General features: G+C 36.8%; 1 protein-coding gene across 1 annotated transcript in view; it reads left to right on the forward strand.

Annotated features, from left to right (window-relative positions):
* The window catches only part of LOC128648620 (pyrethroid hydrolase Ces2e), a 117,423-nt gene that overhangs the window by 38,495 nt on the left and 65,029 nt on the right, over positions 1-13,899 (forward strand). The window contains exons 2-4 of the mRNA XM_053701400.1: positions 3,418-3,622; positions 3,768-3,906; positions 4,591-4,724. Coding sequence (XP_053557375.1) covers positions 3,418-3,622; positions 3,768-3,906; positions 4,591-4,724 — 478 coding nt within the window. The remainder of the gene's footprint in view (positions 1-3,417; positions 3,623-3,767; positions 3,907-4,590; positions 4,725-13,899) is intronic.

The following is a 13,899-nucleotide window of genomic DNA, read 5'->3' on the forward strand; positions in this document are numbered from 1 at the left end:
TTATAGGACAATATATTTGGCAAAAAATTAGACCACGTATCCCAAAAACCACAATGTTCCTCCCTAGACTTAGGGGGGGCTTAGGACTACCAAACATAGAAAGCATCGATACTGCAATGCCTGGTGGAGTGGTGCCATAACTCAGCAGATAAGAGGTGGATCCAGCTCGACAGAGCAATCCTAAATTCAGATAATATGGGACTATGGGCTTGGATTTCCCCAAGGTCAAGACCCAGCGAGATTTTTTGTTACCCATTGTGGAGTGAATTGTTCTCAGTATGGGACAAGATCCTTAAAACTTCCACTCATCTCTCCACCATGCTCTCCCCAATGACACCATACAGATGCAACCCTGACCTACCGACTGCGAGCTTCCCCCCATTGACCTACCCCTTCCCACATATACAAGAATTCACTTTAAAAAACATACTAGAAGGGGGCAGACTGATACAGAGAGAGACCATGGTTGGGGGGCGATGGAGGATCTCCCCCTCCGTGGTTTGCATATACACAATTAGCACATTTTATCCAGACACACAAGAAAAGGGACGAATTTAACCGACCAATGACTGACTAGATTTGAAATTCTATGTTCACAACAAATCCAACCTAGACATCTCATATCTAAAATTTACAACATATTACTAACTAATAGTGGTACAGAGTACCCTTCTTATACTCTTAAATGGGCTAAAGACCTAGAAAGAGAAATCAGTCAAGAAGAATGGGACCGTGCCCTTGCAAGCCATAAAGAGGCCACAATTTCCTCTAACATTATGGAAACAAATTTTAAGCTGCTGGCAAGGTGGTATCTTACACCAGCCAGACTGCACCACATTTACAGAAAAAGTAGTGGAAAATGTTGGAGGGGCTGTGGGGAAGAAGCAGACTTACTACATATTTGGTGGTCATGTGGAGACATGGACAACTTCTGGTTGAGTGTGATATCTGAAATAATTACCAAACTTAATGTTCATATGCAAAAAGACCCAGGCATCCTCCTCTATCTGGATTTGCCTAAAATTCGAAGCAAACCTAAAAGACTTTTACTATATATTATGTTAAATAGCGCCAAACTCCTTATCCCGCAAAGGTGGAAATCAAGTGAAGTCCCCACATTAGAGATATGGAAAGGACAGGTTTCCTCACTACTCCAAATAGAAAGATATCAATACATGAAAAGTGGTAATATGGAACTATATGAGGCGATGATAGAACTTTGGAACCCCTCCATGACCAACATAGGTTAATTAAATGAGGTCCTCAATACGTAATACAAAGTTGTTTAATCATAACATTAGTCACCTTCACCCCAGCCCCCAGCTGGCATATATGCCTTCCTAGCTCCGGCTCTACTCCCTTTCCCTCCTCTCCCCCTTCTCTCTCCCCCTCCCCCTTTTTTTTCTCTCTCCCTCTCTCTCTCCCTTCTCTCCTTTTTCCCCTTCCCTTACTTTCTTTCTCTTCAGTGTCTATCCTTTTCTATCCTCTTGGATATGTCATTACCTCTTTAATATACCTCAACTGTTGTATTTATACCTAAGATTGACACTGACAGATGTACAATGATTGTTTAGCAAATCAATTATGAATAAGATTGCCTTCTAGTAATGAAGCCCCAAGTTGGACTTCTCCGTGTGTATTAAGCTATTACTTATTGTCATACTGTTGCTTACAATAGAAAATTAAAAACTGAGCAACAACATTCTGGAATAAGAGAAAGGAATACAGACTCTTAAACAACCACCTGTGGAATTCTGGGACTATACCAATCCCCCAGATTACTGATGGACATTATATTACTGTGTTCCACACGGAAATCTGATATAATTTTTAATTCTGTATGATCTCCTATTGTTCGGTGTATTTTTTGTATGCTCAATAAAAAATTCTTTGCAAAAAAAAAAAATTTAGAAACTAAAAAATAAAAATAAAAAAAAATAATATCCTTTCAGATCCATTCAAGATATCAAATAGCACCAGACAGGGGTGTCCCCTGTCACTGCTACTGTTTGCCTTGGTCATGGAGGTTCTTGCCCAAAGAATTAGAGACAACGTGCACATTTCAGGTCTTCAGATAGGAAATAGGGTTCACAAGTTATCTATGTACGCGGATGACGTCTTGCTTTCTTTGTCTAGACCTTTGACGTCACTCCCAGAGGCGCTGAAAGAATTTGAAGAGTATGGCAGGTTCTCAAATTTCCTTCTAAATAAATCCAAATCTGAACTCTTAAATATCAATCTTCCACAACAGGATCTTGTTCAGCTCTCTTCCCTGTGTCCCTTACGAATCCTAACTCCCTTAAATACCTGTGGATATTCCTTACCCCGACCGTAGAAGCACTTTATGAAGTAAATTATAATAATCTTCTATCCACAATTACAGGAGACCTTTCTTCTTGGCGAAACAAGCCAGTCTCCTTGCTAGGGAGAATTGGTATTGTGAAAATGAATATCCTGCCTAGAATACTGTATATACTTCAAACCCTCCCGATACCCCTTCCTACTCATTACCTGCACAAATTACAGAGCGTGATGGGAGAGTTTATTTGGAGAGGGGTAAGACCGCGCATCACGCGAAATACCCTTTATCTACCTAAAGATAAAGGGGAGGCCTAGGGGTCCCTAACCTTGCTGCATATAAAAAAGCAATCACTCTTCAGCATCAAGTGGAGTGGTGTTGTGGATCTGAAGATAAAACTTGGGTCCAAATTTGTAAAACAATTGTGGGAACACACAATATGGGCACTCTGGGTTGGGTCTCAGCTAAATCCAGACCAAAATTGATAAGCAATTAATTTCTTTCTTTAACTCTCAATAAAACCTTATAAAAAAAAGTTTCAGTGACATCCTGATGTCTGGGTTTGTATAGCCCAGTGTTAAATGTAAAATAAAGGTTTATTATTGAAAAAGGCCCAGATTACAAGTGGAGTGCTTTAGATAATGTACGGTGTAGCTAAACTGAAGTGCATGATATGGCTTGTTTAAAAGATGAAAATAATACTGTAAATGTGCAGTGCTTCTGTGGGTTACAAGAATTCTTAAATTCCATGGTGGCAGTGCCCAGCATGAAGATGCAGAGCTTTACTTATTAGCACTTTAGAAGGGTTAAAATAATTGAATAGCTTTGAAGAGAGCTGCATGCTTAGGAGAAATAGAAATAGCTTAATGAATAGTAACTACTGTAGTTAATGTCCCTTTAGAAAAAAAGGGTATAAAACACAACATAAATTAAAAATGTAGCAAAAATGTACAATATTTTTTGTATGGTGAAAGATAAAGAAAAAGTGGCTTGAATAACACAAATTAACTAATCACTGATATGATACAGCTTGCTCTCTGACGGTGCACGGGGTATACTACACATAAGTTAAGTTTTGTCCATTAGCAAAAGGTTTCTTTTATTTATATTCTTCTTAGGGGAAGAGGATAATGCTCCACTTCTGGCAATCAAATATGGACAACTTCAAGGTAGAAGGATAAATGTGAAAGGAACAGATCAAGCAGTACATGCCTTTTTAGGGATCCCATTTGCAAAGCCTCCAACTGGACCACTAAGGTTCGCTCCTCCACTGCCACCTGAACCATGGGAGTCCATCAGAGACGCAACACAACACCCGCCAATGTAAGTGGAAATAACATTTTTTTAGGTTTATGGTCAGTTTCTACCCACCAATACCACCGCAAGACATATTTGTGAGTCTGTTAGTGTATGCTGATAGTTTGTCATCATATTGTCATGACATCACTGAAATCCTTACATTCCCCAGATGTTTACAAAATTCTGAAGAAATGGAAAAAATGATAGATTTCTCCCAGTCCTCTTTAAGGATACCCCCAGTTTCAGAGGACTGCTTGTATCTAAATGTCTTCACTCCAGCACACCGGGAAAATAACGTCAAGCTGCCGGTATGTATTAATACATTGCATTAAGAATATTGAACACCTGCTCTTGTAACAAAATAAACAATGTTCCATTCATTGGTTAAAGGTTCCAGCCATTAAATGTTTACAACGTACATCAATTCTTATACAATAAAAGTTATGTTAGTGTATAATGAACAAATCAGAAAAATAAAGTACTGACATTGAAAGGTCTACTATTTGCATTTCATTACTGAAATTCATGATTTAATGGGACAGTAAAGTCAAAATGAAACTTTCATGATTCAGATAGGGCATACAATTTTAAACAACTTTCCAATTTACTTTTATCATCAAATTTGCTTTGTTGTCTTGGTATTCTTTATTGAAAGCTAAACCTAGGTAGGCTCATATGCTAATTTCTAAGCCCTTGAAAACATCTCTTATCTCAGTGCATTTTGACAGTTAGACAGCACTACTTCATATGTGTCATATAGATAATATCTAATAATAAATCCCCTAGAGTTATTTATGAGTCAGCACTGATTGGCTAAAGGGCAAGACTGTTAAAAGAACTGAAATAAGGGGGCAGTCTGCGGAGGCTTAGCTACAATCACAGAGGTAAAAAAGTGTATTAATATAACAAAACTGAGAAATGGGTAATAAAGAGATTATCTATCTTTTTAAAAAAATGATGGAGTAGACTTTTTCTTTAATATTTCTTTCCAGGTCATGGTGAGCATACACGGAGGAGGCCTGATCATAGGAGGGGCATTTTTAAATAGTGGATCAGCTATATGTGCACATGAAAACGTGGTGATTGTTTCAATCCAGTACAGACTTGGCCTATTGGGGTTCTTCAGGTAAAAAAATTTGAATATAATACCGTTTAAGGGGGAAGACTGTTTCATTTGGATTAAATTATAAGTATTTTTCTATAGTTATGTTTCATTAACTGAACTAATTAAATCATCTGCTCATTTTCAACTAATGTGAAAAAGAAAAGCATTGCTTCATTTGTATCCTGCACTTGGTGCAAATACAAAATTTTATTATATTATTATTATTTTATTATTATCAGGTATTTGTAGAGCGCCAACAGGTTCGGCAGCGCTATCAGGTTCTGTAACGCTAATCACCATTAATAAATCATATCATCATACACAGAAGATAATGTGACATTGTATATTAAAGGGACACTTAATACAAATTTTTTCTTTCGTGATTTAGATAGAGCATGCAATTTTAAGCAACTTTCTAATTTACTCCTATTATCAATTTTTATTCGTTCTCTTGCTATCTTTATTTAAAAAAGAAGGCATCTAAGCTTTTTTTTGGTTTAGAACTCTGGACAGCACTTTTTTATTGGTGGATGAATTTATCCACCAATCAGCAAGGACAAACCAGGTTGTTCACCACAAATGGGCCGGCATCTAAACTTACATCTTGCATTTTAAATAAAGATACCAAGAGAATTAAGAAAGTTTGATAATAGGAGTAAATTAGATAGTTGCTTAAAATTCCATGCTCTATCTGAATCACGAAAGAAAAAATATGGATTCAGTGTCCCTTTAAATGCAGTTGAGGATGTCTGCAGGAATTATCAAGAGGTTGTAGTTACTAAGTATAAAAAAAAAATCAACAACAATGTGTTCTCGGTTATACACTTGAAAGAGCTAAAAACACAAACTTTTGTTGGAGTGTCCTAAGGTAGGCACAGGAGTGTGCACATATCTTGAGCACTATATTTGCAAATTCTGCTGCCTAGTACCCAGCGGTGGTCTATGTATGCTCTTTAACAAAGATACCTGGGGGTCCATCCGATAAAAATCGTCGCCCGCAAAAGCCGGCGACGCCAATATTTGCGCGGGTTTGGTATCACATATACGGCGTAACCTAGAAGTTACGCGCGTATATTTCTGCCGTCGCCCGTAGTTTTTTGGGCTATAGGCAGGTATACCAAACCCGCGCAGTTTGGTATCCAATATGCAGCGTAAGGACTTACGTGGCGAAAATGGAGAAAACTTACTCCATTTTCACCTCGCCACAAAAAGCAGCCGTAAGAAGCCTTACGCTGACTATTGGAGCCCCGTAACTCCCTAAACTGGCTGCTAAAATAAACCTAACACCTAACGCATGCGCAATGTCTATCTCCCTGTCAACCGCGATCTTCTAAAATAAACCTAACACCTAACGCATGCGCAATGTCTATCTCCCTGTCAACCGCGATCTGCTAAAATAAACCTAACACCTAACGCATGCGCAATGTCTATCTACCTGTCAACCGCGATCCCCTCCCCCCCCGAAATCCCTAATAAAGTTATTAACCCCTAAACCGCCGCTCCCGGACCCCGCCGCCATCTACATAAACTAACCCCCTACTGTGAGCCCCTAAAACAGCCGCCATCTACCTTATCTATCCCCTAATTAGAACCCCTTACACCGCTGTCATCTACCTTATCTATCCCCTAATCTGACCCCTTACACCGCCGCCACCTATATAAAAATTATTAACCCCTAATCTAATCCCCCTATACCACCGCCAGCTATATTAATATTATTAACCCCTAATGTAAGCCCCTTATTTAATCTACCTACCCCGCCGCCAGCTATATTATCTATATTAACCCTAAGTATATTATAGTTAATATAGGTATTACATTATATATATTAACTATATTAACCCTAATTATATTAGGGTTAATATAGTTAATATAGTTACTATAGTATTTATATTAACTATATTAACTCTATCTAACCCTAACACCCCTAACTAAATTTATATTAAATTAATCTAATTCATTTATAAACTAAAATATTCCTATTTAAATCTAAATACTTACCTATAAAATAAACCCTAAGATAGCTACAATATAATTAATAATTACATTGTAGCTATGTTAGGGTTAATATTTATTTTACAGGTAAATTGTTAATTATTTTAACTAGGTATAATAGCTATTAAATAGTTATTAACTATTTAATATCTACCTAGTTAAAATAATTACCCAATTACCTGTAAAATAAATCCTAACCTAAGTTACAAATACACCTACACTAGCAATAAATTAAATAAACTACAAACATCTATCTAAAAATACAATTAAATTAACTAAACTAAATTACAAAAAAAAAACAAACACTAAATTACAAAAAATAAAAAAAAGATTACAAGATTTTTAAGCTAATTACACCTATTCTAAGCCCCCTAATAAAATAATAAACCCCCAAAATAAAAAAAATTCCCTGCCCTATTCTAAATTAAACAAATTTCAAAGCTCTTTACCTTACCAGCCCTTAAAAGGAACAGCCAATAGAATGCGAGCTCAATCTGATTGGCTGATTGGATCAGCCAATCGGATTGAACTTGAATCTGATTGGCTGATTCAATCAGCCAATCAGATTTTTCTAACTTAATTCCGATTGGCTGATAGAATCCTATCAGCCAATCGGAATTCGGCGGACGCCATCTTGGATGACGTCATTTAAAGGTACATCATTCGTAGTTCAGTAGTCGTCCGGGATGGATGCTCCGCGGCGGCGGAGCGAAGAAAGAAGATTGAAGATGCCGCCGGAAGAATGAAGACTTTGCTGCCGCTTGGAGGAAGACGTCGCCGGAGGAAGAATTCTTCTTTGCCGCTTGGAGGAAGACATCGCCGGAGGAAGAATTCTTCTTTGCCGCTTGGAGGAAGACATCGCCCGGATCGGATCAGGAGTTCGGCCCGGTGTGGTGAAGACAAGGTAGGGAGATCTTCAGGGGGGTAGTGTTAGGCTTTTTTAAGGGGGGTTTGGGTGGTTTTAGAATAGGGGTATGTGGGTGGTGGGTTGTAATGGGGGGGGTATTGTATTTGTATGCAAAAGAGCTGAATTCTTTGGGGCATGCCCCACAAAAGGCCCTTTTAAGGGCTGGTAAGGTAAAGAGCTTTGAAATTTGTTTAATTTAGAATAGGGCAGGGAATTTTTTTTATTTTGGGGGTTTATTATTTTATTAGGGGGCTTAGAAAAGGTGTAATTAGCTTAAAAATCTTGTAATCTTTTTTTTATTTTTTGTAATTTAGTGTTTGTTTTTTTTTTGTAATTTAGTTTAGTTAATTTAATTGTATTTTTAGATAGATGTTTGTAGTTTATTTAATTTATTGCTAGTGTAGGTGTATTTGTAACTTAGGTTAGGATTTATTTTACAGGTAATTGGGTAATTATTTTAACTAGGTAGATATTAAATAGTTAATAACTATTTAATAGCTATTATACCTAGTTAAAATAATTAACAATTTACCTGTAAAATAAATATTAACCCTAACATAGCTACAATGTAATTATTAATTATATTGTAGCTATCTTAGGGTTTATTTTATAGGTAAGTATTTAGATTTAAATAGGAATATTTTAGTTTATAAATGAATTAGATTAATTTAATATAAATTTAGTTAGGGTTAGATAGAGTTAATATAGTTAATATAAATACTATAGTAACTATATTAACTATATTAACCCTAATATAATTAGGGTTAATATAGTTAATATATATAATGTAATATAGATAATATAGCTGGCGGCGGGGTAGGTAGATTAAATTAGGGGTTAATCATTTTAATAGAGATGGCGGCGGTGTAAGGGGCTTACATTAGGGGTTAATAATTTTAATATAGATGGCGGTGGTGTTAGGGGCTCACTTTAGGGGGTTATAGATATAATATAGCTGGCGGCGGGGTACGGGAGCGACGGTTTAGGGGTTAATAACTTTATTAGGTTGCGGCGGGGTACGGGAGCGGCGGTTTAGGGGTTAATAGCTTTTTTATTGTTAGGATAGTGAGGGGGGATAGCGGATAGAGGGTTAGACGTGTCGGGCTATGTTAGGGAGGCGTGTTAGACTTGTCGGGCTATGTTAGGGAGGCGTGTTAGACAGTGCGGGTGTTTTAGACTTTAGTCAGGTTTTATAGGCGCCAGCAGTTTCTAACGTGCCGCAAGTCACTGGCGACGCCAGAAATTTGTACTTGCGCAGATTTCTGGACATCGCTGGTTTGTCAGACTTACGGCACGTTAGCATCTGACGGCGACTTATATAGGATAGCTCGAGTTGCGAGCTGAAACTGCGGGCGACGCCGGTTCCCTCGCTTGCGCCGCAAACTGCGATCTATATCGGATCGCGCCCCAAGAGAGCAAAGTACATTTTTAATTGTGTGTTCTGTCTGAAGAATTAAAGATTAATTCAGACATCATGTCCCTTTAATGGGAAAACCTTCTATATCTAGATAGCGCACAAGGTAATATTCCATAGCCGCATCTCACCTAGCCAAAGTTCTTGTTACTGTAACCAGTCTTTCACAATCTAGAGATCACGTTCTAGTGAGGCACCTGATGTTAAGCACCTTTTTCTTCTGTTTACTTACTATGCACCTCATATTATGCACTACTGCCTAATGAATGAGGAGCTGCTCACTACAAAAGTATTTAAAACTCTCCTATCCTTTCCAACCCTTCTTGTTCTTCTCCTTTGAAGGCTCTTCCTGGAATTTCACAAGCAAAAGTTAAGAAACTGAACATAACAAAACAAAGCTATATCAAAAGTACTGGTGTAGCCATAGAGAAGTGCAGGGAAGAAAATGGAATTTTAATTAAACATTTATATTTGTTTTTGTTAAAACTAATGTAAATGTTTTCAAAGCTACAGAGGAAAAGTTCACCTGTAGCTACAATACCTACCTTAATGCACTCTCTAGAGCATGGAGAGGACCTTAAAGGGCCACTGTAAGTAAATATTTTCTATGCCTGTTACTAATTAACTACCCCAAATACGCTTTTTATCAATAGCATTTCATTAACATATCTCTACCGTATATCAGAAATCTTGTCTGCAAATTTAATTGTTTTCCAAACCCACTCCTGGGTATCCTTTGCTCTGTACCAATCTGTTTACAATACTTAGGTTTCAAAATGGCGCTTTAAACACAAAGTTATTGGTTTAAGTATTTTGAACATGCAGTGCTGAAAATAGTGGGCAGGATAACGTGACATCATCGGCGAATAAAAGATATAACTTTTAGAACATTATGAAACTTCGTTTTGGAGAAAATATAGGTCAGTAGGTTTTAATTAATGTTTATTAACTTTAATATGTTAGTTGTTTAGCTTAAAAATTATAACAGAAAGTAATCATTTAAGGTCTTCAAGGGACATGACAACCAAATTATTTCTTTTACGATTTAGAAAAAACATGCAACTTTCTAATGTACTTCTATTATCTAAGTTGCTTAATTCTCTTGATATTCATTGCTGAAATGCATATCTAGATAGGCTTAGTAGCTGCTGATTGGTGGCTGCACTTAGATGCCTTTTGTTATTGTCTCACCCATGTGTATTGCTATTTCTTCAACAAAGGATATCTAAATAATAAAGCAAATTAGATAATAGAAGTAAATTGGGATGATGTTTAAAAGTGCACATCCCTATGTAGTTGCATGTGCATAATCCTCTGATATCCTAAGATGTTATATAATTTTGTTTTTTTTATATCTGCCCCCTTGCCAGTTGAGCAGAAACGCCCCATACAGTAATGTCTTGTGAGGTTAATATTATTGATTTCCAAAATCCATCTGTTTTGAGTTGCAGTTGGAGTAGCATGTAAAAGGGACAGTCTAGTCAAAATTAAACTTTCATGTTTCAGATAGGGCATGCGATTTTAGCCAACTTTCCAATTTACTTTTAAGATCAAATTTGCTTGTTCTCTTGATATTCCTTGTTAAGAGCTAACAAACTGATTTGTAAGCTGTTAAAGACCGCCTCTTATCTCAGTGCATTTTGACAGTTTTTTAAAGTTAAAGAGTGCTAGTTCATGTGCGTCATATTAATAACATTGTGCTCACTCTTGTGGAGTTATGTATGAGTCAGCACTGATTGGCTAAAATGCAAGTCTGTCGAAAAGAACTAAGATGAGGAGCAGTTTGCAGAGGCTAAGATACAAGGTAATCACAGAGGTAAAAAGTGTATTAATATAACAGTGTTGGTTATGCAAAACTGGGGAATGGGTAATAAAGGGATTATCTATCTTTTTAATCAATAACAATTTTCAAGTACACTGTCCCTTTAACCCTAATAATGGCCTTCCAAATGTTTTGGGAGAATGTTGGATATGGAAAATCAACTATTTATATAACAGAGGCCTGAAATATCCGGCTATCACATAAGCCCAGTTAAACTTCTCGGCTCAGGTTTTGTGACAAAAAATGTCTAATTTTATAGTGAAATGGTCTTGTTATATTTTATATTCAGTAATTCAAAACATTAAAAAAGCCCAATTAAACAAAATCACAATCCTCAAGAATTTATTTCATGTACAATTTCTGCAAGATTTTTTTAAATTAAGTCCTGGGTACCCCAATGCACCAGCACCTCCTTTCCCAGTATCCCCAGTACCTTTTTTCTTTCTTACTCTATTTGACACTTTTCCCAATTTATCAAGAATTTAACAGGTACGCTTGCATGTATTCCGACGCAGCGTACCTAGTTTTTAATCCGCCACACCCTTGAGGTCATGGATGCCATAGAACTCAATGGGAGTCTGAAAACACAGAAAGCTTATGCTCAATGCTGCAAGAGAATGAAATATATTACATAATGAAAGTAAATTAGAAACTCTATTACATTTGTATACCCTTTCTAAATCAAACAATATTATTGCTCCACATTTGGTGCACTAGTAGATATAGGGATAAAAATGAAAAATACATTACTACTTATGGATTATGCTACAAATTTATTGAAAAGTTTTGCCCCAAACTTGTCGCACTAATAGATATAGAGATAAAAATGAAATAAATACACAACTTAATACAGCTAACTTCGTTTTTATTTTATAACTAACTGAAAGAAAATATAAATGATTCTGCACACAAAGTGTTAAACTTCAATGAAACCTTGTTTTAGCCCCCCCCCCAAAAAAAAAGCCAGCAGGCATACCTATTAATCACACCCCACAGCAATTGATAAACTAAGGGCGCGATCCGATATACGGCGTAGTTTGCGGCGCAAGCGAGGGAACCCGCGTCGCCCGCAGTTTCAGCTCGCAACTCGAGCTATCCAATATACGGCGCCGTCAGATGCTAACGTGCCGTAAGTCGGATAAACCAGCGATGTCCATAAATCTGCGCAAGTACAAATTTCTGCCGTCGCCAGTGACTTGCGCCACGTTAGAAACTGCCGGCGCCTACAAAACCTGACTAAAGTATGAAATCACCCGCACTGTCTAACATGCCTCCCAAACATAGCCCGACACGTCTAACCCTCTAACCGCTATCCCCCCTCACTATCCTAATAATAAAAAAGTTATTAACCCCTAAACCGCCGCTCCCGGACCCCGCCGCCATCTACATAAACTAACACCCTACTGTGAGCCCCTAAAACCGCCACCATCTAACTGATCTATCCCCTAATTTGAACCCCTTACACCGCCGCCATCTACCTTATCTATCCCCTAATGTGATCAGCCAATCGGATTGAACTTGAATCTGATTGGCTGATTCAATCAGCCAATCAGATTTTTCTACCTTAATTCCGATTGGCTGATAGAATCGGAATTCGACGGACGCCATCTTGGATGATGTCATTTAAAGGTACCTCATTCGTCGTTCAGTCGTCGGCCGGGATGGAGGCTCCGCGTCGGAGGAGCAAAGAAAGAAGATTGAAGATGCTGCTTGATGGAAGATGCTGCCGGATGGAAGAAGACTTTGCTGCCGCTTGGATGAAGACATCGCCGGGATGAAGACTTCTTCTTTGCCGCTTGGATAAAGACATCGCCGGGATGAAGACTTCTTCTTTGCCGATTGTATAAAGACATCGCCCGGATCGGATGAGGAGTTCGGCCCGGTTGGGTGAAGACAAGGTAGGGAGATCTTCAGGGGGGTAGTGTTAGGTTTTTTAAAGGGGGGTTTGGGTGGGTTTAGAATAGGGGTATGTGGGTGGTGGGTTGTAATGTTGGGGGGTGGTATTGTGGGGTTTTTTCAGGCAAAAGAGCAGTTTTCTTTGGGCCATGCCCCACAAAAGGCCCTTTTAAGGGCTGGTAAGGTAAAAGAGCTTTGAACTTTTTTAATTTAGAATAGGGTAGGGAATTTTTTTTATTTTGGGGGGCTTTATTATTTTATTAGGGGGCTTAGAATAGGTGTAAATAGCTTAAAATCTTGTAATCTTTTTTTTATTTTTTGTAATTTAGTGTTTGTTTGTTTTTGTAATTTAGTTTAGTTTATTTAATTGTATTTTTAGATAGATATTTGTAGTTTATTTAATTTATTGATAGTGTAGGTGTATTTGTAACTTAGGTTAGGATTTATTTTACAGGTAATTGGGTAATTATTTTAACTAGGTAGCTATTAAATAGTTAATAACTATTTAATAGCTATTATACCTAGTTAAAATAATTAACAATTTACCTGTAAAATAAATATAAACCCTAACATAGCTACAATGTAATTATTAATTATATTGTAGCTATCTTAGGGTTTATTTTATAGGTAAGTATTTAGATTTAAATAGGAATATTTTAGTTTATAGTATGAATTAGATTTATTTAATAAGAATTTAGTTAGGGTTGTTAGGGTTAGATAGAGTTAATATAGTTAATATAAATACTATAGTAACTATATTAACTATATTAACCCTAATATAATTAGGGTTAATATAGTTAATATATATAATGTAATAACTATATTAACTATAATATACTTAGGGTTAATATAGATAATATAGCTGGCGGCGGGGTAGGTAGATTAAATTAGGGGTTAATCATTTTATAGTATGAATTAGATTTTTTTAATAAGAATTTAGTTAGGGTTGTTAGGGTTAGATAGAGTTAATATAGTTAATATAAATACTATAGTAACTATATTAACTATATTAACCCTAATATAATTAGGGTTAATATAGTTAATATATATAATGTAATAACTATATTAACTATAATATACTTAGGGTTAATATAGATATTATAGATGGCGGTGGTGTAAGGGGCTTACATTAGGGGTTAATACTATTAATATAGGTGGCGGC

This window comes from Bombina bombina, chromosome 1, assembly GCF_027579735.1.
Source record: "Bombina bombina isolate aBomBom1 chromosome 1, aBomBom1.pri, whole genome shotgun sequence".
Taxonomy (NCBI): Eukaryota; Metazoa; Chordata; class Amphibia; order Anura; family Bombinatoridae; genus Bombina; species Bombina bombina.